This window comes from Impatiens glandulifera, chromosome 1 (assembly GCF_907164915.1).
Source record: "Impatiens glandulifera chromosome 1, dImpGla2.1, whole genome shotgun sequence".
Lineage (NCBI taxonomy): Eukaryota > Viridiplantae > Streptophyta > Magnoliopsida > Ericales > Balsaminaceae > Impatiens > Impatiens glandulifera.
In genome coordinates this window covers 139453890-139481731 of record NC_061862.1, presented here as the reverse complement: position 1 = coordinate 139481731, position 27842 = coordinate 139453890, and the positions used below count along the sequence as shown (strand labels likewise).

At 33.7% G+C, this 27842-nt stretch overlaps 1 protein-coding gene across 1 annotated transcript; it reads left to right on the top strand.

Moving 5' to 3' along the window:
• Positions 1 to 747: 747 nt before the first annotated feature.
• On the top strand, positions 748 to 25785 carry LOC124919920 (protein CHROMATIN REMODELING 20). Its single transcript, XM_047460286.1, has 26 exons — positions 748 to 1007; positions 2331 to 2483; positions 2625 to 2687; positions 2816 to 2911; positions 3021 to 3113; positions 3876 to 4066; positions 4158 to 4398; positions 7556 to 7669; positions 7857 to 7940; positions 8489 to 9061; positions 9594 to 9883; positions 11358 to 11451; positions 11542 to 11757; positions 13305 to 13424; positions 13812 to 13978; positions 17725 to 17866; positions 18512 to 18661; positions 18748 to 18803; positions 19011 to 19314; positions 21126 to 21258; positions 21759 to 21817; positions 21928 to 22154; positions 22800 to 23003; positions 23092 to 23170; positions 23647 to 23864; positions 25152 to 25785. Exons 2-26 carry the CDS (start codon positions 2361 to 2363, stop codon positions 25573 to 25575), a joined length of 4461 nt encoding a protein of 1486 aa, XP_047316242.1. The 5' UTR covers positions 748 to 1007; positions 2331 to 2360; the 3' UTR covers positions 25576 to 25785.
• The last annotated feature ends 2057 nt before the right edge of the window (positions 25786 to 27842 follow it).

Genomic DNA, 27842 nt, shown 5'->3' with positions numbered 1-27842 from the left:
GTTAATTAAATTATTATTATATATATCTTTTTAGTTACTAATTATATGTTTTTTAATTTTTTTTTACATGTTATAATTAATTCTTATTTTATAACATTTTAAATGAATGTGGAGTTTGGGGCGTATTGTATTTACCATTTGCGCCCCATTTTACTTCGATGATTTTTTTTACTATTATTTCTATTCTGTTCGGTTTCGAATAAATTATGCGAGACATTGTTTATACCCTATTTTAAAAAAAAATTAATTTATATAATAAAATAATATAAACCAAAATTTTAATATAATATATATTATAATATATTGAAAAATTATATTATTATAAAAAATAAACTTAAAATTCATATAAAGTATAACAAATAAATAAATACATTGATGATCCCGATCAACTATTGACCGGTCAAACTCGAAAAAAACTTGGTTAAACCGGAGAAAAACCGTCTAAATAGACAATTCGATTAGGTTATCGAGAAACGGTTCAAATAAATACATTGATGATCCCGGTCAACTATTGACCAGTCAAACTCGAGAAAAACTGGTTAAACCGGAGAAAAACCGTCTAAATAGACAATTCGATTAGGTTATCGAGAAACGGTTCAAATGGTGGGGATGTCATTTTAATTTTTTATATTAAAAATAATATTTTTGTTTATTATTATTATTATTATTATATTGAAGAAAATGAATGGAATAGGAAAATAAATTTGATTGCCCAAAGCATAACCCACAAGGTTAGGGGTCGGTCGGGCTTTGGTTAGCGAAAGGCGAAACAGATATTGCAAATGCTGGCGTCTCTGTGCTAACGAGGCGACGATTACTAAGCCGAACTTTCAGACAAACTTTGGTCGTTTTCAGGCGGAGTTCCTCTATCTCTCTCCGTTGATTCGTACACCCGGAGGTCGGAATTGGGGGCAGTTGACAATACATTGAATATCGCTAGGCTGTTAGAGGAAGAGGGTCATGATCAAGGCTGCATTTTCGTGCTGATTTTCTGGCAGTTAGAAAGGGTAAGCAACTTAGATTTGTATTCTGTGCAATTTTACAGAGGGAGAGGCAATAGTGAGAAATATTGATGTAGAATCGAAAAACTAGAGAAATGCATTGACAAAATGAAGTATGAATCAAAACTAGAGAAGGGTCCTAGCAAAAAAATGTATTAGGAGAGTGTAGAATGGAATGGAATGAAACTAATGCAGTCCATTTGGGATTCTGTTTAGTGAAGTCCTGTATTTTGATATGAATCCAAGTTGGCTTGCTTGCTTCACAGCAAACACATAGAAGCAATTCAATAGCTTTATCATGCTCAAACTAGTTACTTGCATGTGATTCTGTCAACATTTGTCTCTCTTTGACCTGGCGTATGATTATTGCATAGGTACCTAGGGTTTTGGTATCATTTGTTTGGTGATGATTAGGTTGTCGTGACTTGGCCCAATCAAAACTGTTCTATAGAAAACCGTTGGATATTGAATGCGGGATATAATGGAATCTAGACCTTAGGCATTCATCGAATTCTGTATCTGTCTTTCTTTCTTTTATTTATTAATATTCCTCTTCCTCTTTTCCCTTGCCATAAAAAGAAAGAAAAACAATTTGCATACCTTGCCGGGCTCTACATTTGAAATTACAAATTAGACTCTATTTGTTAGTAAAATCACCTGCTAATGCCTCTATAGACAGTTTGTTGCTAATATTTATTTCCTTTTTCAACCTGTTCACTTTATTTTATACGGTACCTGACTATGGATAAGACGGTTCTTCTATTATGATGTGCTTTGGAGCTTTATTATTGTTATGCATTTGCAGTGTTACTTTAATCCTACTGATTGTTTACAAGTTAATGTGAGACTGATAATTCTATTAATGGATAATGATTATCCTTTACTTTCATGGATTTTTGACATGAAACAAAATGGGATTATAGCAATGAAATTAGGGATTTTACCTTTGAATGACAGCAAGAAGTGCAGTCTTGCATACTACAGAGAGCAAATTAGTGAGAATGAACTTTCTAATCATCAATACAAGCTTTAAAACATAATGTCAGTGACGGGGGTATATATAGAGCTCTTTTGCAGCTTAAAAAGAAACATACATCAATTAAATTTAGTTTCTAGTCTATAAATAATTAAGTAATAGATAAGTATGTCATGCTTCACGAAGCGTTGACATATGTCAAACAGAAGAGATTTTATAGAACAAGAGTTTCTGCAGTATGTATTTATATTGCATCTCAATATCATCCAATTATATCCAGCACTTCTTGATTTGTCCTCTATATCTATTGACTTCTTGTTAACCTACTCATTTGTCATCTACATTTATTGTAGAAATCTTGTTAGTGCTACGGAATTTGCGAGATGGAGGACAAGCATGATGACATAGAAGATGTTGACACTGCTTCTAGTGATTCTTTCATTGATGATTCAGATGAGGATAATAAACCTACAATATCTGATGAGAATAATGAATTACATGTTGAGGCAAGTATAATAAAATCTTCGTTTATCTTAGAATGTTGACCTTGTATATGAATAGTAATGTTAAAGTCTGGCCTTTCTATTCAATTTCCCAAGCTTGGCATTCATGTGAACTCATTGAAATGAACTGTCTTCATTTATCAGGCAAATTTGACCGAAGAGGAAATAGAAGAATTAATTGCTGAGCTCATGGAGGTGGAGAGCAAGGTGTGTTTTCTATTTCTGTAGTCCTTTTCACTTTTGGTTGGTCTTGGATTTTGCTTTCTTAGTCATTTATCAATTTGTATTTATTCTCCCTTCAGTTTATGTGAATATTCCTTTCCTCATGATTCTAGGCTGCAGAGGCCCAGGAGTCTTTGGAGGATGAATCATTAAGAAAAGTGGAGGATGACGTACGAGAAGAATTAGCCCAGACACTTCAAGGAGATGATGTTGGCTTGCACTTCTCTTCATTCATGCCACTTTTTTATTTTTATTATTATTATATATATATATTTATAACTCAGGCATGTTACTAATGCCTCGTTCTTTATTTGGCAGTTAGAAAAGTCTGTTGCTGCAGAAATGGAATCTTACAGAGAAGAATGGGAAACTGTCCTTGATGAGCTTGAGACAGAGAGTTCTCATCTGCTGGTCTGCTTCTTTAATCAATGACTTATAGAAGTTACTTTATTCAATATCTTTTTCTCTATATTGCAGTTTGATTTAGCTTATGTTTTAATCATTTTTTTTGTTTTGTTAATTCTATCTATCTTGGTTTATTTATATATTTTTGTTTTTTGAAAAATGTCAACTTTTAGATATAACAAAAATGAACGTGAGGAGCTTTCAAAATTACAAGTTCAACAGAAGAAAAAGAAAAAGGAAATCAAAATGAGAGTGTTAGATCCCAATAAGATCAAAGTAGTCCCATCTGGTACAAACACCACTTTTCTTGATCGAGGCTAAGGTGTGTAGGAGAATGCCTTTGATTCTTCCGATTCTATAACTTTTGCCTTGGAAGGTTCTTCTGTTCCGTTCCTTCCAGATCTACCACATGATGATGGGGTTAATTTTCCAACCAGGGCTAGTGAACCTGTAAACATCCCAACCAACCCATTCTTCCCAACCTATCTTGGTTAAATTTGTAGCATTGCAAATAAATTAGACGTTACTTTCTGACAATATTCCTTCAGGAAATGTGTTTCTATTTTTGTTGAATGATCAACTTTATGATTTCATGCTTTTCTTTGTTGGCCATAGATGCATTTTAGAAAAGACTGTCCTAAAGCTCTCCTTTACTATATTTAGAAATGAATAGGGTGACGATATCAAGTCTCTGTGCTCCATGGGTTAACTGATCTTGTTAACGTTCCTCTCTCCTTAATATTTTATATTTTTTCATCCTACTAACAGGAACAACTTGATGGTGCTGGTATTGAACTCCCTAGTCTTTATAAGTGGATTGATAGTCAGGCCCCTAATGTATCCTCCACTGAAGCATGGAAGAAAAGGACTCACTGGATAGGAGCAAAGGCTACCAATGATGTTGCTGAATTTGTTTCTGGTGCCGAAAATTATCTTAAGATTCACAGACCTGTGACAAAGTACAATATTCTTTTTCATCTAAATGATTTCCGCAGACTGATATCCTCAGGATTAGTGTTCACTTTTGGTTATTGTTCTTTTGTAAACCAGGAAGCATGGTAAAGTACTTGAGGAGGGAGCAAGTGGTTATCTAGAAAAGAAACTAGCCGCTGATACAGATGCTTCTGTTCAAACAACCTCTGTGGATTGGTCCTCCTTCAACAAGCTCCTGTCTGGACATTCATCGGAAGATAGGGCTTCCTTTGGAAACAAGCTTTGGGCTTCTGTTTACTTAGCCAGCACTCCGCAGCAAGCTGCAGAAATGGGGCTCGATTTTCCTGGCATGGATGAGGTAAATGATGTGCAATATATTGTTGACTTGGTAGTTTACAGAAGGCTCTTCATAGCTCATGATTTTCAATTTAGTGCTTCAGTACCAACTTGCTTATTTTATACAAAAGTTCTTTATGGTAAAACTTAATATATTGCCAACAAAAGGGTGATACTTACAAAGAGGTCTAGTCGAAACAGCAAATATGAGGTACATATGATATCTTCTGGATCCTTGGACAACCTTATGAAAACAAACTAATCTGCATATATATAATAGTAGAATTGTTAGGCTTGCTAAGAGGCCTTCAAAATGCCATCCTTGCATCCTCATTGATTTGTGTAAAAGTCTCTTTTATTCGGAGTTTTGGTGTGAAAGAGGAAATTTGTATATAATTATTGTTATAACCTTTTTTTTATTAATTTGTAGTGAAATACAATGAGTATGTTATTATATATACTAATATTGAATATATTAATATTTTTTTTTATCACTAATTACTAATCAATTTATTATAAATAGAACAATATATTTACACTATAAAACATAACAATCAATCATTTTTATAAATGCTATGATATTTTTAATTAATATATATATTGTCCATCTATAAATGCCTAATTACTAATTAGCAAGTTTATATTTTGTAAAAAAATATAATCTGTGTTAGGTCAATATAAAATAAAATTTGCATCACAAGGGCATAACACAACTTCAAATAATATTAAATGATATTTCACCATTATAAAAATAATAGAATCCAACATTTCCTTCATATTTATTTCACATCCCTCCTTTTATTAATGAAGATGTGGTTTATCTTCAACCGAGTGCGATAATTTAATGGCATTTAGTTAATATATGGGTGGTTTTATTTTAATATCACACATATAGAAGTTGTTGGCATATTGCATCTAATAGGAAATTATGTTTTAAGTAAATTTTAAACATGAATTGATGTTAATTTATTGTACCCATTAATGCATAGATATAGGGTGTAAGCACTTTTAGATGCACATGCTGTAACTTCTATTCTATTATTCTCACTGAAGCAGGACCATATTAATCTAGCCTGCCTAAATTGTTTATATTATTGCATATAAAGACGAAAAAACACTAAAATGATAGGCTTGTAAGGATAACAAGCTATAAAGATAGAGTAAATAATTCATGATAGTCTTGTTAAAATCAGAATATTCATCTCTCATGCGATGGTTTATGCTGAGGTGAAACTGCCTGATTGTCGCACATACAAACCATCTTTGTAAAAAAAACAAACAAACCATCTCGTACAAAATGTTAGTATTGATTACGGGTACTTGGAGGACATCCACATTAAAAAACACGACTGAGAAACCATGCTTGCTGCTTAAGGTTTTGTTGCCTAAAATACTAACATGGCTATCACACACCATGTTCTATTCCATCATGTGTTCTATTTACCTTTTTTAAGTTTCATACTGTTTATATGATAAATTTTAGGTTAGATTCGTAGTTTGAGCCTAGATAAAAAAACTTGTCAACTAAATACATCCATGGGTTAGATAAGATCACATTTGAGAAAATTTTACATGGCTATCACAATGTCAATGCTCTATTCCGTGTTTTTTGTTTGTTGTAGTTCCACAATGTTTGAGAACTATAGAAGTACTGGATCTTAATATCCTAATAATTAGGGCATGTATTTCCTAATAATGGGCCCATTTGAAAACATTTGTGGGTCTGGTTCTGAGTCTGGGTTTGGGTCCAACGGTGCAACTGCGAAATAATTTCTGGATGTGTTTCTAGATATGTTTGATATGAAAAGTGTGGTTGGATAAGATACCATTCATTTAATCTTTTAACTTTTCTCCTTTCCTATCTCACTCACCTAACACCCACCCAGTACAACAACTTCCTTCTTCAACCTCCAGATATTTTTTTCTCTCATCCCACTCACAAAATCCACCATTTCAAACGACCCAAGGCAACAATTCTATGGAAGTTCTGTGTGGTTGTTGAGGAAAAATCTTGGGTTACGAATTTTTTTTTACTTAATGGAATTTTCAGCTTTGCAATAGTACAACTTAGGAGCATAGGATAATTATTATGGATAGGAATTGCGATTTCTTTCTTTATTTGTGCTTCATAAAGTTGATTCCCTAGATTTCTTGAGCGAGATCAAAGAATGAAGCGGCAAGCCGGCAACCTTTTTCCGGGATTTTTGGTTCTATCCACGACCGAGATCAAATGGGTCCTATTAATAAACATCAGTGAAATTTGCAATTCAATTCTAATGGCTTGTATGATGTAGAGAAAGAAGATAAGTGTAGGCCAATGCTTGTATGATGTATAGGGAGAAGATAGGCCACACAAAATGTCGTGTGTAATTTTCAGACATCACATAGATACGAGGGAGAAAATTTGAGACAGTTCTTTACAAAAAAGAAGAAGAGGATAGGAGAGAAAGATATGTTGAGTAAGTTGAGAGTTGAGACATACTACTTGAGAGAGGGCTATTCAGAAAAAAAATATATAGAGAGAGGGCTGGGTGACTGCATAGGTTTAGAGCTAGGCCCAACACAGCTGGCTACCATGAATTATAAAACGTTTCCAAACCTGGTCCAAGCTTGATGCGTATTTGGGCGGGATTTAGGGGTTTCCAAATAGGGCCAATATCATGAGATCATTGGTATTTGGCCTACTAATTTTGTGTTCTAATTTTGATTTTACCCCTAAAACCCAACTAACTGGCTTTATACCGTCAATTTGTAAAATCAAACTAACATACTATATTGCAAATGACATTGATCTTTAGAAGTTTGGCTTGTTTATAGTTAGGGGTAAACTTAAAAGCTGAGGTTGAGTGCAAGGGAAACATCAAATTGGAAACAAATTTATGGGCAAAGTACCAATCTATTGATGTTTGGATCTCCTTTATGAAGACACGCCAGATAAAGAAAATAAAATCAGAAAATAACAGAATTATTAAAAATTCAACTGTTTTGTTTTCCACTTATTAGATTTTGATAGATGATGAAATGCACTCACTTTACTATCATCAACGCTCAAGTTGTTCGAATGTGTCTGGGGTTCTTTTGCTATTGTCCGTATCATGTTTTCTATGCTTTTTTTCTTCAAGATATACAATTATTCGTGTTCTATATTTTATCTGTTGTCCTTGCATTCTTTCTCTTAGGTGGAGGAGATTGGTGATATTGAGGGTGATTCAAATGATCCCTTTATGGAAGATGCTGTGGCAAATGAAAGAGAGCCTGTTCTTACTGAAGAACAGAAGAAAAAATTTAGAAAGGTTTATTGATGTCTTTATTCTTTATGATAATCTATTATTTATTTAAGCTACATGTGGATAATTCAGTTTATTTCTTTAACAAGTCTGACTGTATGGGGTTTGTTTTGGTATTTGTGCTTGAACACAGCTTCTCTAAATTTGCCTTTCCTATTGTTAGCAACTGAAATATTACTTACTGACTCTACAGGTCAAGGAGGAAGATGATGCCAATTTTGATAAGAAGCTTCAACTTCGTTTAAAACATAGGAGGAAAAGAAACATTAACAAGCAGGTGAACTAGTTTTCTTCCTTCTCCTTCTGCAATATTACTTTTGAACCTATTTGGAAACATGTAACAAAGTAGTAGTAATCGGGATATATTAGTAAATAGTACAGGGTTGATATTCTAATTAGTAGAGTAAGTTAGTGTGTTAGTAGATTATAAATAGTAGAGTATGTATTATGTGCAGATATGACTTATGAATGTATTGAATCTGATTCCCACTCATCTCAAGGCTTAGGCCATTCTCTTCTCAGATCTCTAGGCTGGTACGTTACACTAATACATGCATTTGATAAATTACAACCTGCATCAGTATTTTGTTCCAGACTTGGATCTTAAATTTTGGGCCTGAAATATCAGGTCCTTTGCCAATGGTATATATCTATGTTCTTAGCAGCAAACATGGTTGCTGCATCTATCATGTATGTATGTTGTTAGGCTATTTTGTCCAATTGTGATAGGTGACTCTAGGCTATTTTGTCCAATTGTGATAGGCGATGCTTAGAAAAATGTAGATTGGTTTCCACATTGAAACTTCCTATTGTATATTGGACCAGGAAGCCATTTGGCGAGGAAGTTCCACTACTGACAGGTCGACTGATGGTAGTTCAAATGGTCAAATGCATCCTTCCTCAGGAGGTGATGGTAAAGTAGCATCTGGGAGTAGCGAAGATGATAGTCCCTACATAAAGACAGTTGATAATTGCAGTGTTGAATCTTTTGATGGTCTCAACAAGAGTGCCCCACTTAGCAATGGTACTGGTGACATGGTCTCCAACAATGGTGTCCCTGATGAATCTAGAGGATCCAAGCGTGTCCATGATGATGATGGATCAAATATTGGTGTTAAGAAGTCTCGGATAGTTATAATTGATAGTGATGATGAAAATCATGTTGCACCTGATAAAGCAACATCTCTTTGTCCTATTCCTGAAATGACGGGGCTGTCTGTACATAAAAGTGATGGGGATGGGTCTATTTATTCTGATCATGATCCACAAAAGACAGTGGAAGCTTTCCATTGTACTTCTTGTGGTATTGTGCCTGCAGAACTGCACTCACATCCACTTCTGGGGGTAGTTATATGCCAAGATTGCAAATGTCATGTTGAACAAAAGATGCATTCAAAGGTACAGTATCTTGAACCTTAGCAGTTTGATATATTAATAATTTTCTTGGGGATATCTAGTATAGAATTCAAGTCCCGAAGTGATTGATTTTCAGTATATTTCAGTTCACCTGGACATTATTTGTCATGTAAAAATTTTCTTGTCAGTAACTTTTTACTCAGTTATCGATTGTGTTTCTACTAGGAATAGATTGGTTGAGTTCTATATTCACATGCCATGCACTTGAAACGAACACTTTTATTAGACATGTTGCATGATCATTGTTGCATTGACCTTATTGGAATATTCTACATGGCCTACAATAGTTGTTGTACAACTTGAATTGAAGAACTTTCATATAGGATTGTCATAAATAAATTACAGTCTATTCTCACTTATACCAAATATATTTGTTGCTTATGGACAAGAAGCAAATGGTTTGTTCCAACCCTTTCTTGTCTGTTATTTAAATCCATCTGGTTTTCAATTTATGTTTTCCTTGGATAGTGCATTCTACTGCTGTTGTACCTTGTCACTTATTTGGCTTTGACAGGATCTTGATTTTATGGAGGGCTACTGTGCATGGTGTGGAGGGACCCAGAATTTACTTACTTGTATTTCATGCAAAACACTATTTTGTGGCACATGTATAAAGAGGAACTTTGGTGAAGAACGCTTATTACAAATTCAACAATCCAGTTGGATATGCTGCTGTTGCTCTCCAGACATGCTTAAAAAATTGACCTCACCAATAGTCAATGCTGTTCAATCTAAAAGCTTAACCACATCTAGCTCTGACAGCGACTCAGGAACTTCTGTTACAGAAATAAAACTTCGTGCCAGGTTATTGACCACTTCTTATTGTTGTATTAGATGATTTGTTCAATATTAGCTTTTTCTTAATTTCTGTATTGCGAATTGGGATTTCCCTGTTGGTCCAGGTCATTTTGGGGCAAGCGGATCATTTATGATGATTCGGAGCAGTTTCTAGGGCTTCTGCTAGTCATTTCTAAGACTTTGATATGTGTTTCTGACCTTTGATTAACCTATTTGAAATAATCTTTATACAAGAAAAGTTTACAATCCAAAAGAAAAGAAACAATATTTTTATAGAATGTAAATTATAATTCTGGGAAAAAACAAAGTTTGAGATCCAACTCATAGAAGCATGGAAATCATTTTAATGATGTCTGATTGATCATTCCTTTCTGGCACCCCACACATCTTAGAGTCACCTTTCTTTCATAAAGCAAAAGGACTTTATTTTACTAATGAATTAGAACCCTTTTGTTCTTTCTGTAAGACTTGGTGATAGCATAGAGGATTGTAATGGTTGATGTGAAGTGGGTTCACATCGTAACTTAACTAATCAAAGACCAAGCCACTAACTTTCTTTCTATAAATTAGCATTGACAAGTCGAATCTTGGTGGAAATTTAGCTTATTGGCCTTAAATAGCCGCCTGAGCCTCCTACTATGTCATATGATATGGATTCTTTCTAGTTGAAACATAAGGCACATACATTTACCAGAGTTTATTTTGAGAGAATTAACTTTTGGGCTGGCCATATGTACAGTGAGGCATCGCTATTTTTGTATACCTTGCTTTAAACTAATTGCACCTTTTCCCTTTCACGTTAAACAATGAGAACAATTGTGCACAATTTTTTTGAAAAAGGTCAACTTTTCATTGAAAGTAAAACGCAAGCTCTTCTAGCCTAGCGGCAACAAGAGGTGGATATCCCCCAGGCCTACATGAGGTCCTGGGTTCGAGCCCGTTAGGCGGCAAGTTCTGCGTCTGGTTAAGTGTGTTTGCAGGCTATTTGCTTAACCTGCGGGGATTAGTCGCACTCCATAGGAGCAGCGGAACCCAGCGTTCTCAAAAAAAAAAGATGCGTTTAGTAATTACAGATGGGAGGGAGAAGAGAAACAAAAACCAAAACAAAAGAACAGAAGGAGAAGAATAAGACTAAATGCCAATAAGATCAAAAATTTCCAACCTGTACATAATCCCCTTTTACGAATAGAAGCAAACGCATGGAGCATAAAGCCTTTGATTCTTTCAGTTCCAAAACTTTTCTCTTGGAATGTTCTTCTATTCATGTCTTTCCAAATTGTCCACTACATTATGAGGGGTATAGGCTTCCAATCATCACTGATGTTATTGTTTGCTCCCCACCTTATCCATTTTTCCCACGATAACAATTGTGCACTATGTTAGATATTGATCTGTTGAACTAAGACAGTATGATTTTTACAATATATTTTAGAAACTTCTTTTGTTTATGCAAATTGTTCATTATACTTCTACCCAGCAGCTCTAAAAGAAGAAGACGGAAAAAGAAAATCCGGAGAATACTTGATGATGCAGAGCTTGGAGAAGAGACAAAAAAGAAAATTGCAATTGAGAAGGTAGATTTTAGATTTTGTCTAATCTAATGGCATTTGTTTGATACAGCAAAACCTGTACCTTAAATAATAGATGACTTCTTGATTTTATAGGAACGACAAGAACGTCTCAAGTCTCTTGAGGCACAGTTTTCTAGAAAATCCATTCCTGTGGATTCCAAAATCTTCAATTGCAACTTTTCTGAAGATTCTAGTGCCGAAGTTCTAGGTGATGCTTCTACTGGTTACATAGTGAATGTTGTGAGGGAGAAAGGTGAAGATGCTGTGAGGATTCCTCCAAGCCTCTCCAGAAAATTGAAACCCCACCAGGTTTACATGCTCCACTGGTTTATATTCTAGTTGTCTGATTTTCTTGGTTTAGTTCATTTAACTAGCTTTTCCTCTTTAGTACTTGTAATTTTTACTTGTAAAACTAGTGCTCTTTACAAGGTTTTAGGTAAGTGTTGAAATTTGTCTCAAAGTTGCCTTTTATTACAGATCTGTTTCTACTGTATTGTAATTCATGAGAATAAATGTGATTATGCTTTCTTTACTAGTGAGAACTTGGAATGAATTATCTTATTTCTCAAGAAAAGATCAAATAAAATGAAAATGGAAGAATATTGGATTAGTGCCTTTAAAAACTAAAGCATACATGTGATTTTCCTATTTCTAGTATTGTACATTGATGAGGTGTGATATATGTGAATATTTATTTTTGTCTGGATTAGATGCATTGGAAATTTGGAAATGAGTTTAGAGTGTCAGGTGACCTTTTTCTGTCAGAAGATTGTTCTGCCTGTGCCAATGCTTTTGAGTTGCCACTTTGACTTTGCTAGTAGTTTTTTCGCAGTGGTGTGGAAGCTAAGGAAATAAATGGGGTTTCCCTTTTATCAATAATTGAGATTTGTTTATAATCAAGTAGTTCAATATGAGATTGAATATCTATATGTGCGAAAATTAGAGTCAAATAAATTGTTTCAAGTATTATTCATGGGTTATGCCCTTTAAATACACAATACACAACTTCTAGTATAGATACCCTTCCCTAGATAATGGGATAATCACCTTTTAACTTATATATAACTATTAAAAGGATAATTATCTTTGGCACTTCTCTATCTAATTAATATTAGGACAATCCCAATATTCTAATTCACTAGGATATACTTCAACAATATGTAATGAGTTCTAAATCTTATTTTAATTGAAGATCAGACATTCATTACTTCATTCATAATTAAGGCTACATTAATAGGAAAAGTAGTGGATTATATTATATCAAGAAGAGAAAGAGCTCAATGAAGAATTGAGTAGACAACTAGCATTCATTTTTCATTCATAATTAAGTCTTCATTGATAGGAAAAGTAGTGGATTATATATAATATAAAGGAGAGAAAGAGCTCACGACGAATTGATTTTGAAAGCCAAGTGAATCTTCCTATTGTTGAGAACAACTAGCAAACTAATATTGTTTAGAGTGCTTTAAGGATCTATATGTTGTCCTACCTAAGTTATCAGATATGTGCAACCTTTTTTTTATAGCATAGAAATAGATAAATAAGAATAAAGGATACCATTTGATAGTTAACCTTGATCAACTGCAGTTTGAGGTCATTAAGTTTATCTAGCATTCAGTTATTTTCGTTTTGCTCAACTGGCTTGTATTTGGTTTCTTGATGCTTATCTCTTTGATATGATTTTCTAGTAATATATGGACGACTAGAGTGAGTTGAGCGTGTTATGCTATTTAAGTGGGAATCAGTTCCTCAATTTTTTTGTTTCATATTCTGCTGTATTGCATCAGTTCTTTCTATTAAAGTTTTGTCAATTGACAGATGTTTGATCAGTTCATTACTTTTGATTATTGAAATAGATTGCTGGAATTCGGTTTATGTGGGAGAATATAATTCAGTCAGTTACAAAAGTAAAGTCTGGTGATAAGGGACTTGGATGCATATTAGCCCATACCATGGGCCTTGGCAAAACTTTTCAGGTATCATAACTTTGACTTTCAAAATTCTTTACTGATTTTCTTTTTTCAAAAGAGATGCATCTATAATATGATCCACATTTATAGAATTAAAATTTAGAGCAATTCAACTATCCTTACTCTAGACAACTTTCTAAACAAGTAAACAAATGAGTTAGTTCCCTTTCTCTTCAGCTGAAAATTGCTTTGCAATACTAAGTTAAAACTTCTATAAAATGCTATTTCTCTTCTACAGATCTTTTCTATTTAGTTTTACCTCGGTTGGGTTGTATGATTCTGGATATTAGTACATGGAATTAACTCATCTAAAATGATGATATGTTTGTCTATTTTATCCTTGCCAAGGTAAGATTTATAGAATTGACTTGGGATCAAATTTGTGTTTTGTAGGTTATTGCTTTCCTTTATACTGCTATGAGAAGTGTGGAATTGGGCCTAAGAACTGCTCTCATAGTGACCCCAGTTAGTGTCCTCCATAACTGGAGGAAAGAGTTTTTGAAGTGGGGACCTTCAGAGTTGAAGCCTCTGCGGATCTTTATGCTTGAAGATGTGTCAAGGTGTAACTTCTTTCTCTTATCTTCAAGTTTTCCACTCAGATTTATCTACATCTATCCCTTATTTCTCCTCTTTTTCCCATTCTTCCCCTTTCTTTGGATTGTTTTGCTTGTAAAACTTGCAGTTCGCAGCAATCTAATAATTACAAGCTTTAACTTTTCAAAGAAAAATATTTATCTACATGTATACATACAAACTACATTCACATTCTGTTTTGTGTACAAAACCATGTTTGACATTCAAGCTTCAGCGTCTTAGTTCCCTGAAACATGTAGTTGAAGCTTAACCTTGTACGCATTGGAACCCTTTAAAAATATTAAACGGAAGAATATATATATATATATATATATATATATATATATATATATATATATATTATATTTCTTTTGCATTATTGAAAATAAATGTAATTTAACAGTTACAAAATTATGAACGTGGTATTAAATTATTTACACGCTTTCATACGAAAAATCAAGATATTCCTAAAATAATCAGCAATTACTCCACATTTATTCACCTTTGGGTAATTCTAATAACCAAAAGTGCTATATATTATACTATATTTAAGATTTTCTTCTATCTCCAATTTTTCATCAACGTTCTCTTTCTTCTTCATCATTATATCTTTCCTGGCATAACATTTATTACAATTTCATGACAATTACATTGATGCTTCTACTTAATATTATGTTCATTTAGTAAGCAATTATTTTACACTGTTTTGAGAATAATCATAATCTCTTACATACAGTTTATATAATAATATATTACTTAAATGAACAGTTTAGTATACAACTCTCTCTCTCTCTCTCTCTATATATATATATATATATATATATATATATATGTGTGTGCTATTATAGTACTTATGGTTACGATGTAACTCAAAAGTAAAAGGGGATTTTGTAAGGGTTGAGAATTTTTTGAACTTATTGACATTTAGTCTTTTTCTTCTCCTTCTGTTCTTTTGTTTTTGTTTCTCTTCTCCCTCTCATTTGTAATTCACTAAACGCCTCTTGCGTTTTACTTTCAATGAAAAGTTGACCTTTTTCAAAAAAGTAACAATTCAAAATTCAAATTTTTTTGCTATACTTGTATTACAGTCTAAGAGTAAGGTAAATTTGTTGCCTATTCTATGTCTATATGTAATAAGAAAAGGTTCTTCAAATGTTTTTTGCTTATTTAAAAAAAAAAGAAAAGTCCATTAATCATTACCTATGTCTTTATGTGTATATATGTTTATATATATATATATTTTTTATATATGAAAAGAAAAATCATTACCTTAGCCGATATGTTGAAAAATGTAGTTTATAGAAGGAAGGTAAACATTTGAAATTGTTGAACATTGAGACCAATTGAGAGTTAAATATACATATCTTATTAGAATGTCTATATCTAGAATCTAAGTGTCCATATCTTTGTAAGTGGATTTGGGGATAATATCAGTCTTATTGAGGGTATTTCAGATGTGTCTTCTGCTCGGAGGCATCAATACTTTTATACTAAAGATATAGAGATATACTAAAGGTCTTAGTTGATTCCCACTGTGTACGCCCTGGTTTTCAAAAAAAGAAAAAGAAAGATATAGTGATATACTCTGTTGGTGACTGAAAACATTAAAAATTATGTCCATAACTTTCCTTTGGTCCTACATTGAGGAAATACTAAAAGTAACTTGCTCTAATAAGTTGGTCACTTCAAAGGAGAGTAGAAGATGCATCTCTGAATTTCATTAATAATAATTGCTTGATGCTTACAATATTTTCAAGATAGGGCAAGCCAGGAATTGGCAAATTATTATTTCACTGAACATATTGTAATGTGTGCAAAAACTTTGGGGTCCTTGCATGTTCTTTATCATTCCACATGCAGATCCGGGGTGAAGACTTATTTTAATAGTATTCTGGTTGTTAGTTCCAGAGCAGTTATGATTTGGAGTTCTTTGGTACATAAAAATAAATAAATAAATTGTCTCTGACTGTTCTTTGCCTTAATATTTAAAGCACTGAATATGTATGATATCCATTATTATTGTATGTCAAAAGTAAATTCTTCAACTCGTGTATCTCATCATGGCCACTTTCTACCAAAGGTAAGATGGGATTATAGGTTGATGAATCAGACGTTGGTACATTAAGGTGTGAAACTTGTCTGGATTAATCTTTTTGCTCTCCATTTACTGAAACAAAATCCTAGAAATATTATTCAACTGTTGATCTTGTACTCTTGAATTTTGTAGAATAGTGAGCTCTTGAGAGTGAAGAGTGAAAGTTATAATATTATTCAGATATTGACTTATGGTTTATACGAGAGATGTGTGATATATAAAGACAATTGAGTGTAATAAAAGAAAGGATTGACAACAAGCAATGTGTAGAGTATAACCAAAACAACATGTTGTGTGCAAGTAAATTGCACCAATTCCAAGTAAGATGGAGAGATAATTTTACATTCCCCCTCAAGTTGGGTAATATATATTGAGGGTGCTCAACTTGTCACATAGTTCCTTGAAATTCGACTTGGGAAGAGCTTTAGTATGTCAGCCACCTAAGAGAAAGAGCCTTGGGCAGCTATGAGAGCGGAGAGGATGCTGCCGAGGGGATGAAAGTTGATGACAACAAGTGACTTTGAATCGTCGATGTGTCGCTGGATGTTGATGACAACGAGTGACTTTGAATCGCCGGAGTGTCGCTAGATGTTGATGACATCGAGTGACTTTGAATCGCCGGAGTGTCGTTGGATGTTGATGACAACGAGTGACTTTGAATCGCCGGAGTGTCGTTGGATGTTGATGACAGAGAGTGACTTTGAATCAACGGAGTGTCACTGGATGTTGATGACTTCGAGTGACTTTGAATCGCCGGAGTGTCTCTGTATGTTGATGACTTCGAGTGACTTTGAATCGCGGAGTGTCTCTGTATGTTGATGACATTCTTTCACTTCAGCGAGTGACTTTGAATCGCCGGAGTGTCGCTGGGTAGAAGTGAAAAATAATAATTTTTGAAAATTATATCGGAAAAAATCTGTCTAGACACGAATACGTACAGATTCGGACGAGATATTGGAGAGAAACGGAGTTTGGTGGATTAAATAGAGATAAAAAGTACATAGGAAATATGAGATAATAGAATCATTTGAGTTCTCCTCCAATGGCTATTTCCACCATTGGAGGAGACAACGGAAAATTGTGAATCGGTTTTTTCAAGATAGAAAAACCTGCTCTGATACCATGTAGAATATTGTGCTCTTAAGAGTGAAGAATGAGAGTGATAATATTATTCAGATACTGACTTATGATTGACATGAGAGATGTGTGATATTGAGTGTAATAAAAGATATTGAGTGTAATAAAAAGAATGACTGACAACCAGCAATGTGTAGATAATAATAAGCAAAACAACATGTTGAGTGCAAGTAAATTGCACAAATTTCAAGAAAGAATGAAGAGATAATTCTACACAGTGATATGATAGGGAGTGGAAAAATATTGACAAGAAAGTTGACGGGAATGATATGTCATTTTTTAATGGATTGAAAATTTGAAAATTCTCTCTCCTATTAAATTTTCAATCACTCAAGAAATGACATATCATCCCTTCAACTTTTTGTCATTATTTTTCCTGGCTCCCTGCCATTTATCTTCTTCAAATATGTACTATTTAGAATACTTATTATTTCCATTTCAAGTTTATAGTTTCTTCAACCAAAATAACAAGTCAATTTACTTTTCTTCCCATTTGTTTAGAGAAAGGAGAGCTGAGTTGCTGGCCAAGTGGAGAAGAAAAGGTGGAATATTCTTGATTAGTTATGCTGCTTTCAGGAATCTTTCACTTGGAAAGCATGTTAAGGATCGTCAAATTGCCAGCAATATTTGTCTTGCCTTGCAGGTTATTAGTGTTCTTCTATAGTTATTTTCAATCTTGTTGAATAATTTTAATATCAAATGGTGGTACTTTTTATACAACCACCCTCTATTACAAGTAGTCTGATGCCAAGCCAGAATTACTAATTAGAGTATATTTCAAATTTGCGCCCTTATGTGAGTGCCCAAAGAGAAAATTTGCTTGATCAGCTTGTGAACCTTAAATGATCATTTTCTCTTTTCTTCTAAAAATCTACACGAGGTTTGTTTGTACATATTATTTCCCAATTCTCTCTAATTTATCTCTAATCCCATTTATTTTGAATCATAACAGATTTCTAGATAGCAAATGCATTATGTCTTATTTATTCATGAAAGGCACAAAAATTAATACTTTTGTAGATCACATGTTTCCTTATCTTGTGTTTCTTGAAAATTTATATGCAAATAGTTGCTAGGCCATTTATCCACTGGTAGTGTGTTTTTATTGAACTGATAAAACAATTCATTATGAGAAAATGTTTGGATATGAATAGACTATCCAATTTGCCAATGTTGATGAATTAACATTTATCCATGGTGTACTTTATTTGCTTTTCAGTAAACTGTGTAAATCTTGTCTTCCCTCACTTCTTCGACATCCTTGACCGAATAAACATGTCCTTATCAGGATGGACCCGATATACTTGTTTGTGATGAGGCCCATATGATCAAGAATACAAGAGCTGAAACCACACAAGCATTAAAGCAATCAAAATGCCAGAGAAGGATTGCGTTGACTGGATCACCACTGCAGAACAACCTTATGGAATATTATTGTGTATGGCTTTGTATTATCCTCGTTTAAAAGAATATAAAATTTCAGTTAACTGAATTGATTTTTGATCTACTGCATTCCTTGTATAGATGGTTGATTTTGTAAGAGAAGGATTTCTTGGCAGCAGCCATGAATTTAGGAACCGGTAAGTCAAATCTCCCGTTGTTCCTTAGTATCTCTGTGGTAGAGCGGTTGACTGTTAACAGATTGGTCGAGTCTTCTGTATGATCGGAAATTTTACATTCTGTAGGCCTTTTACTTTTTTCATCACGTGGGAGTCTTTTTAACACACTTCTTTCTTGATTTCTTGGCTCATTAGATCACTTAATTTAAACTTTTTCATTTTGTGAAGGTTTCAAAATCCTATAGAGAATGGACAACATACCAATTCGACATCTGAAGATGTCAAAATCATGAATCAAAGTTCTCATATACTTTATGAGCAGTTAAAGGGTTTCGTCCAAAGAATGGACATGAACGTGATGAAGGACGACTTGCCACCTAAAACTGTCTTTGTTATAGCTGTGAAGCTTGCTCCTTTGCAGCGGAAATTGTACAAGAGATTTCTTGATGTTCATGGGTTCAGAAATGTCCAGGTTGCTAGTGAAAAGTCACAAAAAAGATCTTTCTTTGCCGGGTACCAGGCCTTAGCTCAGGTAAATTTCTTTCTCAGTTGTTCCTAATGAAGAAATTTCTTTCTTCGCTAGGTACCAGAACTTAATGTAGTGTTATTTTTTAAGTTATAGTGGCCAAAAGGATTTTAAGTAGTCAAATAAAATGATACAAAAGCTGCTTACAAAACTTAATTTCTCAGGACCAAACTTTAGACACTAAATTATCTTGGGCGTTTCAGTTTGTTGAAGGAAATAGGTCAATTAGTGAACTGAACTTGCATGAAAGGTTATAATAATCCATTGAACATGCCAAAAAAGCTCACAAATGACCATTTCTTAAGAATAATTTTGGCATCATTCCAAATCCTTCTCTGATAGTATCCCTGTGACGCCCCTAAACTTCAACTGTTTGAAGTTTTGAATAGCTTACCTATGGTGTTATTCTTAGGGTTTTGGGAGTTCATATTGGAGACAGTCAATGACTTAGATTAAAGCAGTGGAGCTGTTAAGAATACTGAAGGGATGAAATTAAACTTGCTGAGGGAGCTCCCCGAAGAATAGAAGACTGAAGTACATAGAGTAATTCCCTCATGTTCTTACTTTTTGATGAAAAGTTGACCATCTTCTCAAAGAAAGAAAAAAACTGAAGTACATATAAGTACAATTAGCGATTAGTGGGATATAAATCAGCAAGTTTACAGTGAGAATAGTTGGGTGTAATATGAAGTGCTTTGGTGTAAAAAGGTAAACATTGACTGATTTTTTATTGTTCAAGAGCTTGCTCAATTTCTTCAAACACTCTAAATGTTGATTATATGTAGTAGTTACTTTCTCATGTTTTCTATGGGGATAACTGTAAAATGAGACTCAAATACAGAAGAAAAGGAACAGTTTTGTTTTTAATTGGGATTGAATCTTCAATGCAAAATACAAAATCAAAAGTTAGGAGAGCATCTAAAGAACACCACACAAGATTTTTAGTGGTTTGGACAATGTGCTGTACATCCACTTTGACCAAGAAAACTTAGGTAGTATTCCACTCAAGGTGTTACAAGATTTGCTCCAAGGTAGCTCTCCCTCACAAGTAGCTCACACAAACAATCAAGATTACAACTCAAAGCCACCAATAATTGCTCTCACTAGTCAAGTTACAAAGTGTGGCTCTTTGGAGTACCTCCCCTAGGTAGTGGCCTATGCCATATATTTATACAGCTTAACAGATAGCCACTCCACCTAGTCACAAGAACATGAAGAACATTTTCCCAAAAAAAGAACATGAAGAACCTCGAAGTTGACTCCGGGCAATGAACTTAGTCTTGTTGTCTTAGCCCGTCTTGTCTTCTTGATTCCTATTTGTGTCTTCAAGCATCCAACATTGTGAAGCACATCTAACATGTTGCAGTTTTACTATTAATGGTATTTGATTTACAATTTCTAAATTGAATTACACCTTTACAAATTACAAGTGGTGCATCAAAATAAATTAATAACATCTATGGAATAGGTTCCTTTTCTAGAAACTTGCATGTTTTGATTGTAAAATATTCTATAATGTTCTAATTTCTATTTTCTTTTTCGTCTATAAAAGTGTACTATTTTTTGTCTGTGTTTGGAAACATCATTGTTCCCGCACATAGTGAAAACACAACCCACTGCATTTATCCACATGGAAATAACTGCCCCCCTTTAGCTATGTGTATTATATAAATAAATTATATTTGGGTTATTCATGTGTATATCTAAAGATTTACCTGCCCAGAGAAAAAGAAGATAGTTCACTTGGTATAATTCTAACAGGATTATCTTAGTGTCTTATTTTGTGCATTTAATAAAATATCAATTGACAATGGTAGATATGGAATCATCCTGGGATTTTGCAACTGATGAAACATAATAGAGACTATGGGAAGCCTGAAGATGCTGTCGACAATGTTCTTCAATATGATAGCTTTTCTGATGAGAATATGGACTGCAATATGGCTACAGGTACATATCCATTATAATCATTTTTCTTATCAATGTCTGCATAGTTGAGCACCCCACCTATGATTAATAAAATAAGGTCTGGATAGTGTAACTGTATAAAGATAACAGTTTGGCTTGATTTTGCGACTAATTATGGGAACGACCAATCAATTTTTTAATACATGTAAAGCTACACAGAACTCATAACACTGAAAGAGAATATATTTTCATTCATTGATGGACTGTTGTAATAAATAATTACACAAGTAACTTGTAATGCTTGTATACTTTATCCTGTTCAAACAATAAAATTCCTTTTACTTTGATATCTTGAACTGTATCCACATGCACATGTCAGGTTTGACACTTTCCAATTTAAGATAATATAAGAAATAAGGTCAATGCAACCTTAGACTGTTTGGCGTTATGATAGTGTATGGGCTCTCAAATTGCCTACACAGAAGTGTCTTCTGCCACTTATTTTTATGGACGGGGTTAATCTTGTAAATCTTTTTTTCCAGAAAAGCAGACCACGAGAGAACTTCTGCAGGGGAAACAGGGCACATCGTTTTTCCGTGAGGTAATTAGATGTTCCTTCCTTTTATATGTTTCAGTTTTCTTTCCCCTTTTCCTATTTTTATACGTTTTCTATCCTTCGTTTGTAAGGCTTTCGTGTTTGCCTCTTTCTAGAATTGGTGGAAAGATCTTCTTCAGGAAAATACATACAAGGAGATTGGCTACAGTGGAAAGATGGTTTTGCTACTTGATATAATCACTATGAGTTCTGATGTGGGTGATAAGATATTGGTATTTAGCCAAAGCTTATCAACGCTGGATCTTGTTGAATATCATCTTTCAAAGTTGGCTCGGAATGGAAAAGCAGGGAAATTCTGGAAGAAAAGAAAAGATTGGTACAGGTGCGTCCGTGATTTTTTTTTAAATATAGAAAGAACCAAAATGTTTTTTATCATGTTGAATGTGAGAATAGAAGCTGATACAGCTTTTACTTGATCTAAATCCTAGCTGCTAATTGTTTTGGAAAACTGGCTGACTTATACTTGGACTTGACAACATATTATGCTAAATGAGTAAACAACTCAAGGGATTTCTTCTTTACATTGATTTGGATTTCATTCTAGAGTTATTTTGTATATAGAATATATTCATTTAAAAAAAAAGATATATAGAATATATTTATAAATATTAATTAAAATAGAAAAGATGTTTAGGTTATAATTGTTTATGAGCTATTAGTTTGGTAACAAATCAGATCAAAATGATCCTTGTATGTGCTGGTGATGTATATATTTTACACATGCCAATTGAGATCATAATATAAATGGTGCAGCTAGTGCCAATTTTAACTTGAATGCTTCTGTAAGCAAAGATATTTCCCCGATTTTACACATAATTATTCATGGAGATTCTTTGCCCACATTGGCTACTTCATTTTGATTCAATTAAAAATAACAATGATTTCTTGGCTACCATTTCCTATTTCTGGAATATATGAATTATGAAGGTATGGACGTATCTGCTCCTGACCATGTTTTGCTCATCAGGCTAGATGGAAGAACAGAGGCCTTGGAAAGACAAAAACTGGTAGAGAAGTTCAATGATCCATCAAATAAAAGGGTTAAATGCACTCTCATATCTACAAGAGCTGGATCTCTTGGGATTAACCTTTATGCTGCCAATCGAGTAGTAATCGTAGATGGTTCCTGGAATCCAACATATGATCTTCAGGCTATTTATCGTGCTTGGAGGTGTGTTCAATTATAGAGTTTATCTTCTCTTATGTGAGGAAAACTTTATCACCCAGAATTATCACATAAAAATCTTCTCTCATTGCAGATATGGCCAAACAAAACCTGTATTTGCTTACCGGCTAATGGCACATGGAACAATGGAAGAGAAAATCTACAAGCGACAGGTACTGACAAATTAAAAGACATTCAAGCTCTCAATATTTAGTTTACTAGTCAGGAACACATGCTATGCAACTGTTGGTTAGTTAAAGAATTAATATTATTTTATTATTCAACCATGCTACTGGCTAGAAATTCATGTATATATCTATTCCCAATTTTCATATCTATGCAAGTATACACAATGATGATTAGGATATTCAATGATAATATACACAAATAATAGATATAATAGTTTATCTTGAAAATATGTTTAAGAGTTTTAGGAAATAAAGAATATAGAGTCAAATTAAATAATGTATATATTTGAAATATAGTGCAAAATTAAACCCTAGTTTTTTATGAACATCCAACTAAAGATATTTAGTATTTTTATAAAAATATTCTATGGATATTTTAAGAAAGATTTGGCTGATCCTTAAGAACCTTAACACAACACACTTTATTTATAGTATATTCACTTCAATGAACTTTCTAATAGGTGACAAAAGAGGGACTTGCCGCAAGGGTGGTAGACAGGCAGCAAATATACCGGACTATTTCTAAAGAAGAAATGCTGCATCTCTTTGACTTTGGTGATGATGAAAGTGCAGAGTGTTATTCTGAGCATGGCTTAGAAAATGGAGACTCAGGGCTTCCCAATGGAAATGTTTCATCAGACAAACTTATGGAAACTCTACTCAGCAGGCATTGCCCAAGGTTTGTTTTTCCAACATCCTCTCTCTCTCTCTCTCTCTTTCTATATATATATATATATACTTCAAAGCCTATTCTTATCTTAAAAGTAAAAGAGAAGATGAAGATATTATTGTGTTCCCTCAATTGATGTTTTGGTTACTCAGTTCTGATACTAGAAAAAGAATCAAATAATATGTTCTTTTGATTGGTTGTACCTTTAAAACTTATCTGTTTTGGCCAATTGTTTATGCTTTGAACTATATTTGTGATTTCCTATGTGTGTGGTTGGATGGTCAAAGAGCTTCTTAATATATACTGGTCTTTCATTATATTCAGTTCACATTGTATTAATGTGATAGCTGATGATGTAACGAGTAGTATAGGGTTAGTGTTTTAATAGCTGATAAATAGTAGAGTAAGTATTATTTGGAGTAATGAATGAAATGATACTGCAACTGGATTATTTCCTTTAGGCCATTCTCATCTCATCTACAACTATCCTACAAATGGCATTGTGATAAAGATAGGATTGATCTTTTAAGAGATGTTCTGTAAGAGAACCACTTACTTAGTATAGCCAACAGGGGATAAATGGAACAGAATAAAATGCATCACATTTTTCCTTCTTTCTCTTGGATTCTTGAAGTTTCATTGGACATAATAAATATCTTGTTTCTCCAATACTCTTATGAATCAAGTTAATTATCAATAAATTGGAATCTCCTTAAGGTTTGATTTTATATTATAGTTCCAAGATTTTGGACATTTGAAATGGATTTTCTTTGCTTCAATTTCTTGAAATTGAAACACAATTGGCCCCATTTGGAAGTTGGCCCCATTTGGAAACACTTTGTATTTTTGTATTTGTATCTGTTAGATACAGATATGTTTGGAATTAAACTTAGGCAGAGCTTCAGACCCACCCCATCAATATGAACAGCTGTAGGAACTAAAAATTTACAACTAAAGGGGCAAGATAAAAACGAATATAGATATTCAATAAACTTGTAATAGTAATCAATTACTGTCCGTATATCTGTCGTGTGTTATTTATATCCTATAAGGCAAATGGCCCATGGCGTATTTTATAAGGCCCACTAAGATATTTGAAAGTACAAGGCTAAAGATTAAGGTTAGGTTATGAAATGAACGATGAAGAAAGCTTGTACCCCCGTCCCCGGTTCATCTAGGTCTCACCCCATTTCTCTAAATTCTCATCCCATTCTTGTTATCCTTCCTTTTTAATTTTATTATTATCTTGTATGATGAAATTATTGTGACAAAATCTTACAATTGTTTAATCTCCAGGTGGGTTGTGAATTATCACGAGCATGAAACACTTCTACAGGAGAACGAAGACGAAAAGCTTTCAAAAGAAGAGCAAGATATGGCCTGGGAAGTATATCGAAGACATTTAGAATGGGAGGAAGCTCGTAGACTGAATCCCGATAATCCTGCCCCAAATCCATGGGAGGAAGTTAAGAGAGTTAATCTCGAAAATGCAAAACCACCTCCACCTGTAGTACCCGAAACTGTGGTCCCAGTTAAGTCGTGGCCAGTTCGTGACCGATCAAGGGATCGGATTACAAGGAGGACATGCACAGACACAGCTCATTTTATGACGCTCCGAGTTTATCGTACACAACCTGGAGGTCGTGCTGTATGTGGTGAGTGCGCCAAATTTATATCTTGGGAGGATTTTGATAGGGACAAAAAGAAACTGAGCTCATAGAGGATGGTGTCATCTTAAAAAAAACGGCCACTTTTTAACTTATGTTAATTATGCATCATTTGTGTTCTTTTTATTAAATGAACCAAATATTCAACTTTTCATGTACTGGTAATCTTGCCTTGAATTTTTCATTTTTCTATCATTATACTTAGGACATTACTTTATGAAAGGAGAACCTCTTTTTATGCCATTGAAATTATTAATAGTCATCGAAAATTTTCCATGTTGCTCTTCTGTCTTTTTTATTCTTTTCTTGCCTTTATTTCGTTTAAAGCACTTTGTTGATGGGAAACCTTATGCTAGAAGATCATCCACCTACTCATGTGTTGACAATGGCAATTCACTTAGTTTGAAGAACTGGTTTCTTTTGAGTGTGACAGTTTATGGATTCCTTTGAAGACGGTTGTTGTTAATGGCAGTCATCTGTTCAATCTGCACTAACATTTCATTGACTGACCTATTTTGAACTTCTGTTACCTTGTTCTGATTAGAACCATCACACTTACTGTATTGTCCAAGCAAGCGAGAAAATGTCATACTTTGTGCTCCCTATGTGTGAAGTGAATATTGCTATTGTTATTGGGTTCATCTGCCTTGTTGATTGTTGCCTAAATTACAACTTCAAATGTTCCCATATGAGATTGCTTGGTTCTACTTTGTTTTCTAATTTCAAGTCTTGTTTGTTTCATTTCTTGGTGGATATTTGTTGTTGAGAACTGAACTTCATGTAAATTATGTTTACTAAAATAAAAATAATATTCACTCTCTTTATCAAATTTTGTGTGAGCTAACACTGGTAAACAAGTCAAGTTAAGTCAAACAGTTCCAAACTTAATTTGTTAACTCGTTTAACATATGTTAGGGCTCGAGATTGGTTCGAGCATTTATATTAGAGTTCGGCATGTATTATTTAATTGGGCACACTAGCGGCTCGAGATCGACACGTTTAGAGAGCTCGTTAAAAGCTCTCACTAGCAGCTCGAGATAAACACGTTTAGAGAGCTTGTTAAAAGCTCGTTTACTACTTAGAAGTATTCACGTTAGGTGAAAAGCTTCACTTTTTTTTTTTTTAATAAATATTAACTTATTAATAAGTATTAAACGTTGTTTTAAAAGAATATTTAAATGAACATGTTCGCGAGCTGATGATTCGAATATCTAAAAACTCTACCTTAACTCGTTTAAATTTTCAAACTTTTAAACGAGCTCGAACGAGTATTTTATTGAGTCAAGATTCAAAGACTCTTCATTTATCTCCCTGGTGACATCAAGAGCTAAATCTCTTTTGATTTATTTTTACTCGGAAACCTTAAATTTTATGGTAGAAGCAGGCATTGTTTATTTTATTTGTATTTTGCTTATCTTTAGGTTATACTTTCGATTTGTTTCAAGTCCGGAAACAAGTGACTAGTCCAATCATAATAAAACCTTATAGGAGCATAAGATGTTTTTTGGTTTGTACTATGTGAATTATGTATAAAACAAAAATGTAACAGCCCAGACTAACTCAAGTAAAAAGTGTTGAATGGTTGAGATCCCAAGTTCCATTTTAAATGAAAATACCTTAGAATGTGATGGGTGAGATCTCAAGTTTGATTTTAAATGAAAGTACATAATAGGCTAAGTTAATCTGAAAAAAAAACCCTGATTTTTATTTTAAAATCTCTCCTCCATATTGTGTTCGGAGCCTACTTCTACTTCTAATTTTACTTTCATTTATCAACATCATTTTTTTTTATTCAGAATCATGGGTTCCGCTGTTCCGATAGAGTGCGACTAATCCCCGCGGGTTAAGCACATAACCCGCAAACATACTTAACCATTTAATCAGGCACATAACTTGCTGCCTGACGGGCTCTAACCAAAGTCGGGAGATATCCACCTCTTGTTGCCGCTAGGCTAGAAGAGGGGATAACATCATTTGTATTAACATGATTCTCATTCACATTTTTTAGTTTGTTTTTTAATCATGGAGAACTAGCCTAACCCAGTCCCACCTCCATGGCTCTCCGTTTCTATTCAAACTTTCGTGAGAATCGAATCCGTGACCTTTTGATCTTCTAGATCGATTTTTTCCAACAAACCACATTGGTAAGGCTTAGGTTTTATTACTTAGTTCTTTTCTTCTTCTTTTTTAAGGTAAAACCATTTCATTTAATCATGTCAAGTCTTGCCTAATGTTTCAAGGTTAAGCTTCCATGTGTTAAAATCCTCATGAAGCAAAGACATTATTAGGTTATATTAATTACCAATGTCACCTTCCATTA